The sequence below is a fragment of the Pempheris klunzingeri genome, chromosome 10, assembly GCF_042242105.1.
Source record: "Pempheris klunzingeri isolate RE-2024b chromosome 10, fPemKlu1.hap1, whole genome shotgun sequence".
NCBI lineage: Eukaryota > Metazoa > Chordata > Actinopteri > Acropomatiformes > Pempheridae > Pempheris > Pempheris klunzingeri.
Window position 1 is genome coordinate 8,359,193 of NC_092021.1, and position 8,684 is coordinate 8,367,876.

The 8,684-nt window shown below is 40.4% G+C and overlaps 1 protein-coding gene across 2 annotated transcripts; it reads right to left on the reverse strand.

The window, feature by feature from the left end:
- Nucleotides 1–3,381: 3,381 nt before the first annotated feature.
- LOC139208774 (uncharacterized) lies at nucleotides 3,382–6,745 on the reverse strand. 2 transcript variants are annotated; one of them, XM_070838513.1, is made up of 6 exons: nucleotides 6,640–6,745; nucleotides 5,897–6,167; nucleotides 5,613–5,741; nucleotides 5,275–5,415; nucleotides 4,946–4,977; nucleotides 3,382–3,804 (listed from the first exon to the last, which is right to left on the reverse strand). In XM_070838513.1, the coding sequence occupies exons 2-6, from the start codon at nucleotides 6,165–6,167 to the stop codon at nucleotides 3,517–3,519; spliced, it is 861 nt and encodes a 286-aa protein (XP_070694614.1). In that variant the 5' UTR covers nucleotides 6,640–6,745; the 3' UTR covers nucleotides 3,382–3,516. The 2 variants fall into 2 exon arrangements, with proteins under 2 accessions (XP_070694614.1, XP_070694615.1); XM_070838514.1 differs by lacking the exon at nucleotides 6,640–6,745 and adding an exon at nucleotides 6,325–6,392.
- Nucleotides 6,746–8,684: the final 1,939 nt, after the last annotated feature.

Sequence of the window (8,684 nt, forward strand, 5' to 3'; positions counted from 1 at the left end):
TCTCCAAGGTTAACCGCTAAGCTTAGCTTTTGGTTGAGGTTAGGGTTGAAGATTGGTATGTGGTGGTTTTAATTAACCTTGCCCACACATCCATCAGACACTGAGCAACATCAGAATCCTTTTGGAGACGTGTGTCTGGCCACCTGATCTTCTTTTGTCGTGGGCACTGCTGGAGCTTCCTGTTCCTTTTTACCTCCCTGCTGCTGCTCCTCCTGCACGCACCCCTCTGCTCATCCTCCAGTCAGCACCTGCCAGCTCTTCCCACCAGTACACCATCCACACACACTGACACGCCTCCTGTATTGTCTGTCAACCGATCAGATGCCAGTCTGCCCAATTACCCTTTAGGGCTTATATCAGTTTGCCAGTCTGCCTTAGTCCTTATACCAGATGATGTGTTCCTGCCTGCTTTGTGTCCCACCACTTGTTTTGTACTTGTCTTTGAGCCTTTGTGAAGTTTTTGACTTCTGAAAGTGTACCCTACGCTGCCTTCATCCTTCAGTATAATCACTGTTTTGCCTTATTCTTGTCTCTGCCCTGTGATTCTGCATTTGGGTCTTCTGAATTATGACGCTTTTAGCTTTGTTTTGGTCTCCACCAACTCCTCTGGCTCTTTAGCTGCTTGATACAGGTTGGTTTTTTTTTTAGAGCTTTTCCAATAAAATTGGTTGCATCTGGAAACTAGGCCAATGAGAGTGGTTAGAGTGAACCATTACACTTGTTAGCCGTAAAACCCAAACAATGAGTTAAAGGAGGCTACATGTTGCTTCATGTTGCCGAGGGGGACTGCAGAATTGGGAGATAACTCTTTTTAGGTTCCTTACTAAGAGCGATGGAGTGCAGTACTAATGTGATTCATTGTTTAAAAAGACATCCAGTATAGCTGCTTTACTATAAAAAAAAAAAAATACTGATCACAGCACCTTTAAGGTTAACTTTATTAAATAAATGTGAGTGCAGTCATTTCTGGACTGTAAATGTAATGTTTGTCTGTGTGTATACCTACCTGTATACCTAAAAAATACTATCTCTCCCCTACAAAAGCAGGCCAACATTTAATTCCACTTATTGAAAACTGCGAAGACAAACTGCAGGGAGAGAATTAACTCTGACATTTAACAAATTGAACAACAACCTCCTCCTCCTAAAACGGTCGTTCTTCTTGTCAGAACATAATCCACTTCCTGGCATACCAGTAGCAGTTTTGTCGTCCTATCTTTTCCTCAACCAACCACACAATCTTTAGCATGCTAAATTTCCTTTCAACGAGTAGATATCACTAGTTTTATGAGTACATATTCTTGTTACACAGGTGGTTAAAGAGCTCACAAATGGGAGGTTGTACATTTACATGAAAACGTCTCAGCACCTTTAGTGTGTTATCCAAGCTTTAGACGGTCTCAGACCTTACAGCCTGAATTCATTAAGAATACAACCCTTTATCTTAATTACTAAGGAGGATTTTTGACATGATTGGACACTCTTGTAAATACACAAGACAAGCATGCCTGCTAATAGCCTGCTGTTAAAACAAATACTGTTGAGCTGGCCTCTCGCCTGTGTAACAGATATCTCTTTTTCACAGCCGAGTTGCATTCGCTGTCTGGCCTGGCGGGGGTTTGGTTTCGAAAGCTTGGCAGCTCAGTGGCATGTGAAAAATGTCCCCCATGTTGGGACGGCAGGAAAAAAGTTGAACAATAGGGCATGCTAATGTGTTCTGATGTTGGTGCCACAATATTCTGCTAAGGTCAGCGACACATTACAGTGTGTGACAGAAAGCTTTATCAATGTGTAGAATGACGGGTTAATGTAACTTTGACAAGGTCAAGAAAATCACATGCAGTAACTTGTACTGAATGTCATTTGAACAATGCCATGAAAATCACGTCAAGACCTCCAGAGAAGGGCCTGGGAAAAACTGCTACAGCAATTTTCTACATCCAAATTTGATGGAGAATACATGCAATTTAATTACAGACAATTAATCTTTAAGACAACTCTGGGAAACATTAGACTACTCCTTCACACTGCCCAGAAATGGAATGCCAAGTTGTACAAGCCTAGCTTGTTAGCTAAAGTGTGTTTGGAGACACTTTCAGCAAATTAAAAACTCAAAAACTAGGTTGAAGATGTTATAAAAAAAAAAAAGACATGGCAACTCTGCTTTGGTTAGTCCATCATGAGTGTGTCAACATTTGGCAAAAACATGCAAATGTGGTTCATTGTTAGTCTCTTAGGAAATATATCAACAGGTAGACGGTTCTCCTATCAAATAACAAACACTTGGGTGCCTTTCCCTCACGAGGTAAGATCCATAAAAATGCTAGAAAAATATGGTAGTACTGCAAGTGCACAGTTCACATGAGGTGTAAGAGTATGTTTGTCATTCACTGTCCCCCAGAGGCCAGTGCTAATCCTGCTGCCGTTTTATGATCTACCAAGTGCGTCAGACTGTTTCCATTGCAAAGAGATCCTCCAGCCACCTTTTACTCCACACATCCAATGCTCTTTGGTCCAAAGCCAGGTACCCGAGGCCTCTTCCCAGGCCAGAGGGCTCTGGGTGTTACTGCAAGTCAAAATATTCACATTCACCTTCAGTATCTCTAGAGAAGAGGGAGTTAGATGTGATCCAACAATGAATGTCTGTTCGTTGTGAATGCAATGAATTATACGGGGTGTGCTCTTATTCTGTAAACCCTATACACCCTGATCTGTTACCAATCACAGGCTAATTTCTTCATATTAAATTGAACATTTCAAGCTGTCCCACTGGAGAAAGACACAAAGAGCTACAATGCTGCAAAGCTTTTGGAGCTGATAACAGGACCACATGAAAGTTATCGTGTGGGTAGATAAACTTCAGTGTGTTCTATCATTCACTTTTCTGTCCCAGTAGACTTTGAACTGAATGGCTTGTTAAGTAAAAAAACTGAATGATTAACTTGAACTCAAACAGTCATACATTAAAAGTATACTGTGTGAAATACTGCATTGCAAATTTCATGACGGAGGCAAACCCAAAAGTTCAAAATCAAAACTTGTACAGTCCTGACCTCTAGTGGCTTTCAAAGTTAATGTGCAGCTTTGAAGCACAGTACATAATGTCCTGTCATGTAAAAGACATTCACAAGTGTGTCCCCTGGCAGATAATATATCGAACCTTTCGCCTGTATTTTTTTTTTTTTAACTGTTCAGTCAGGATTTTAATTTGTCCATAATTGTAACAATTGGTTATCAGGAGATGACACTGCCCTTCCCGACAGTATAACCCTTCAAGGAACAACTCTGCAGGGTGTGATCCTCTCTGTGTGCATCTTAAAAAAGGGACAGTATGGATTTTAAAAAAGTTATTTAATATTTTAATTAGAAAAATTACCAGTTACAAAATAAAGTAGAGGCAAGATAAAAACCATTTCATCTTTTCATCATGTCTTCACATCCAATTTCTCAACATTTACCTCAAAATTGCTTCTTTTCCAATTACATTACAGTAAATAGCATTCCCTAAACTATTGCTCAGCACCATTTCTTTGTGATGTGTTTGAGCTGTGGATAGGTCTGGACGACATCAGGCTGTTTGAGAACTTCAAGAAAAAGAGAGCAGGATTGTTGACCTTTACCGATCACCTGGTCGATCAGGTTAGAAACAGTTTTTTCTGGCTGTGAGACGTGCTTGATGCTCTGATATTCTCTGTCAGTGACGATATGTTTGGCGTGCACATGCTGCAGAATGAAGGAGTGGTCCGCCCTCAGGCAGTCAATGAGTTCCACTTTGTGTTCAATGATCATTTTCACTGCAGGGCCCTGTGAATGACAGCAGGAACTGTTTATCACTCCCACATAAATGAGGGTTTGGTTTTATTTTCGGTATAAAATGGGTCATTTGTTCTTGGGGAAACTTTACTACTTTGCACAGTATGTACTCTCTCCTCCTTTATAAGCTGCAGCTCCCTATGAACCTGAACCCTGATGGATGGAAGAATCGTTACTCTTAGTTCACTTAGCAGATGTCAACTGGATCAGTAGCAGCTTTGAGTGGTGAAAAGTAGTGAGACCCAGCATTAAAGTTCTCTAAGGACGTTTTAGTTCAAGGCTCTAGCGGCTCATTCTTGAACCACCTCTGACCTGCAGTAGATCTACTTCTGGAGATGTTTGGACAAATGAATGCGATTTTTAAATGTGTACACAAAGAGACATACATTTTTCCCCGCACAAAAAAAAAAAAGTAAATCATGAACAGTTTGAGGTTCCTGATTGCAAATTTGGACGGGAGGAGGCAGAGAATGCACCACTAACTCTGCGTAAAAGAATTAGCGGGGCTGCAGCTATCTCGATGACGATAATTTTTTCAGCCACTGATTTAGTCTGTAAAATGTCAGAGAGTAGCGAAATATATCCTCAATATTTTTCCAAAGGTGATGTCCTCAAATCACTAATGATGCTCAAGTTATGACACTGTCAGGCATGATTTTGAAGCTATGCTCATAATTCTCTGTCAAATATTATACGAGCCAGGAGACATTTTGCTTATTTTAGCTGAGCAGAAATAGTGGAAACGGGGGAAACAGCTTGATTGGCTCTGTCCAAAGGTAACAGATTCCACTAATTAACACATTACATTTCATTTTCTTTAATCCTTTCAAAATCCCAAAGTGTAAAAATGACACGCTGCAGTAATAACTCCTCTGCCAGGAGCAACAAAGTGTCAAAATATTCATTTAAAGATGCAAAAGTAATCACCTGAATTGGAGGACGGTTAATTTATTTTTCCTCAGTCTGGCTAATCTCACTGTTCACAACCCTATAAAGTGCACAGGCATGAAAAAGGCATCCTTGAGTTTGTCCCACTCTGGGTACTTAGAAACATTCCCCAAAAAATGAACTAACCAGTGTGCATCTTACTGTGGAAAGGGTTCTGCCACTATTGTGTGTGTGTGCACTGTACCTGAGAGGCAGGCGCTGTCTCAGTCACTGTTCCTGAGAGGAGAGCAGTCAGACAAAAGGTTGTCTTTTATTGTTAAAAGCTTTAAGATAAGAACACTTTATTCATCCCGAAGGAAATTACTTTGCCAGTGGTCAACAATACAAAACAAACATTAAATATACGGTATACAGTGGGGCAAAATAGTATTTAGTCATCCACCAATTGTGCAAGTTCTCCCACTTAAAAAGATGAGAGAGGCCTGTAATTTATATAATAATATATATGTATATATAACACTTAACAATAAGACTGTGCACTGTACAAACAGTTGAAAGATCACAGAATGTTACCTGCATGTGCTGCTGATGGTTTTATAGTCACTGACAGATCAATGGCACCGTCGATGGTGACACCAGATATTTTATCAGCACATATTACACTGCCATCCTGTGCAGTGTAATCTGCTTGGGGAACCAGTCCTCCAACATTCCCTGGATACGAAAACAAAAACACGCTCAAAACATTCATCCACATACAGTATTTTTTCAGAATGCGCAAAACAAAATGATGTTTTACGACAGAAAACAAGAGCAGCTTCACGCTTTACTGAAGCACAGCAATTCATTTTAGAAATTTCATTGAATTATTTCACCCTAAGGGGGGATACTTGAGAAATATGGATGCTCACCGGATGGACCGCATCCTGGATCCCTCACCGTTTCAATCTTCATGTTGAGAGATGTTGCTCTGGTATTTGTTATTTCTCTGGCAGTAACAACACTGCTTCCATCTGCAACCACTGTTGCAGTTGGTGATTCTGTAAATATTGAAGACAAAACATCACATCCTTCAGGGACTTTTTAAAACAGCCTGTAAAAAGACAAACTTCTGTCTTAATGTAGCTCAAATGCATCTTGAGGCTCACTGAAGCGCGCATGCCTTGCAGGCCTGAGCTGTATACAGGAGGTTTACCTTCAGTGTTGGGGTGGAAAAGCTGTTGCAGTTGCTGGTAATGTGCTTGATTTTGCCTCAGAATTTCAAAGAAGGTCTGACAGCTTTCTCCTCCCTTTTGAATTATTATTTTCAAAAGCACTCTCGTCTTGTCCAGTGCACTGCTTTGCTGCTGCACCTCAAGGAATTCATTCATGGATAGAATCTCCCCGCACTGTTTGAGGATGTGATCAGGGTCAGCTGAAAGCCACGAACAAATTTTGTCCTGCCCTGACTTCAGCTTGTCCGTCATCTGAAACCAGAGAAAAAAAACATTACACAAGGTCACACTTGTATAACCATGACTCCAAAACCGAAAGTAAATGTGTTGTAAATGTGTTAATAATTACTTAGTACATTGTAATAAGCTACTGCATCTAAAACTACCCAAACCTAACTAAAAAGCTTACTTGAAAATATCTAAATAACTGCAGTACAAAATCCTCTTGTGATTTTTATCAGTGTTGTTGGTGTTTTCTTCACAGTCCAAATGAGAAAATGACTTGCTTGGAAGTAACACTGCTTAAATAAATACCTTAACTATCATCTTAAAGTCCCTAAACGCGTTTACACAATGCTGCATATAGGTCAGGATCAAAACGTGTCTCTATGCATGTGCGGTTAGAAAAGTGAAATCAGAAGAAACAGAAGACTAAAAACTAAAAGTGCGCTCGTAACTAGTACAATTATATCCGCATCTGACGAGTCTCCGTAACGTCACCCACCTTTGTCTGAAGTGACTTTTACTGTGGCTGGGCAGAAACAGCAGGTAAACAATGGTGTAAAGATGTATGATGATGATGATGATGATGATCTAAAGTATTAAAAAGGTTCCGTATTTTTACCCTGCGAGGTTTACGCGCGGAGGACAGCGGAGTGTGTGCACTTCCTCATTCCGCACAGGCCCTCCCCACAAGGCCTGTACAGTGGGTGGTGTAATGGTTAATGTACAGTGGGTGGTGTAATGGTTAATGTACGGTGGGTGGTGTAATGGTTACTGTACGGTGGGTGGTGTACTGGTTGCTGTACAGTGGATGGTGTACTGGTTAATGTGCAGTGGATGGTGTACTGGTTAATGTACAGTAGATGGTGTACTGGTTGATGTACAGTGGATGGTGTACTGGTTAATGTACAATAGATGGTGTACTGGTTAATGTACAGTAGATGGTGTAATGGTTGCTGTACGGTGGATGGTGTACTGGTTAATGTGCAGTGGATGGTGTACTGGTTAATGTGCAGTGGATGGTGTACTGGTTAATGTACAGTAGATGGTGTACTGGTTGATGTACAGTGGATGGTGTACTGGTTAATGTACAATAGATGGTGTACTGGTTGATGTACAGTGGATGGTGTACTGGTTGATGTACAGTGGATGGTGTACTGGTTAATGTACAATAGATGGTGTACTGGTTAATGTACAGTAGATGGTGTAATGGTTGCTGTACAGTGGATGGTGGAGAGCGTAGCACAGGCTATAATGGCGGAGGCCTGTGCTGAAGCACAGCACAAAGTGCCATGTAGGGGGTAGGCCTACTTGTCTTTCTTATCTTTCAGTCCAGACACCAAATGAACTCCATGATTTGAACTTGCACTGTCCACCCTGGGGGAGCCCTCACACTTCTCATGACTGCCTCAGGGGGGGGCTTGGTTGCCCAAAATACTTTATTACAGCTGATTACAGCATAAAACAAGAGGGGGAAGAAAGCTTCATGTTTCTGCTACACAGCTGAAACCATTTTAGTTTCTTCTGACTTTTTCAGATCTCCTTTGATGGGTGTGCTCAGTCCTTTGGGTGTTCTGTGGGGTCCTGAAATGATTGGTGAGATTGAAAAGAAGAGACGGTTCTGCTGTAGTTCATTTTATGAACTTGAATCTTTCGGTGAAGTGGTGGATCATTACCTCTTGGGGCCTCAGTTAGATAACTGTCATCAGCTAACCTGCAGAGTAACTAGAGGCTACATCTGTCCTATATATGTAGTCAGGTAAAAGTACAATATTTCCCTCTGAAGTAACATTAAATTAATTACTGAAGTACTTTTATTGAATCTACTTTGTTGCTTCCCACCACTGCAAATCTCCTTTATTGTTGAATACTGGAAAGCTTCAAATTAACAATGAATGAAATCAGTAAGATTAGTAATAAGAGTCATTCTTCACTGTGTGTGTGTGTGTGTGTGTGTGTGTGGACATTCCTGTTTCACAGTAATCACTGTAATTACTATAATTACTGTACCTGAGAGTAAATATAGCTTAACTGATCAGGTAATATTAATATTATCAACAATAATATCAATCATGATTATGATCATTTGAGTTCAGTCTTACCTCTGTACTGGCGTTTCATAGTATATATTGTATGTAATAATGCTCATCACCAAGGTCAGGTTTTTTTTGTATTAAAATATAATGAAATGATTCACTTCACAACAATATACACAAATATGCACAAATACAAATTGTTAAAATAACAAACATTCAGTCACATTACAGTAACCATGGTTATCTGTCCATTAATCATGAGGGAATAAAAGTTCATGATTGTTCTCCCACAAATTGGACAACTGAAACTATGTCAATCAGTCTGAACTGCTTTTTTTTTTGACACTTCTTGGTTAAAACCGTTTGAGGTGGGAGATAAGAGATGAGGCAGGCTGTTAGAAAGCAGGACGGCCGTGAGACATATTTGGGATGTACTGTTAAAGCCACATTCAGCAGTTGCCAGTTTACATGCTCTGCTTTGGAACTTTTGTACATGCACAACAGTTGCTAG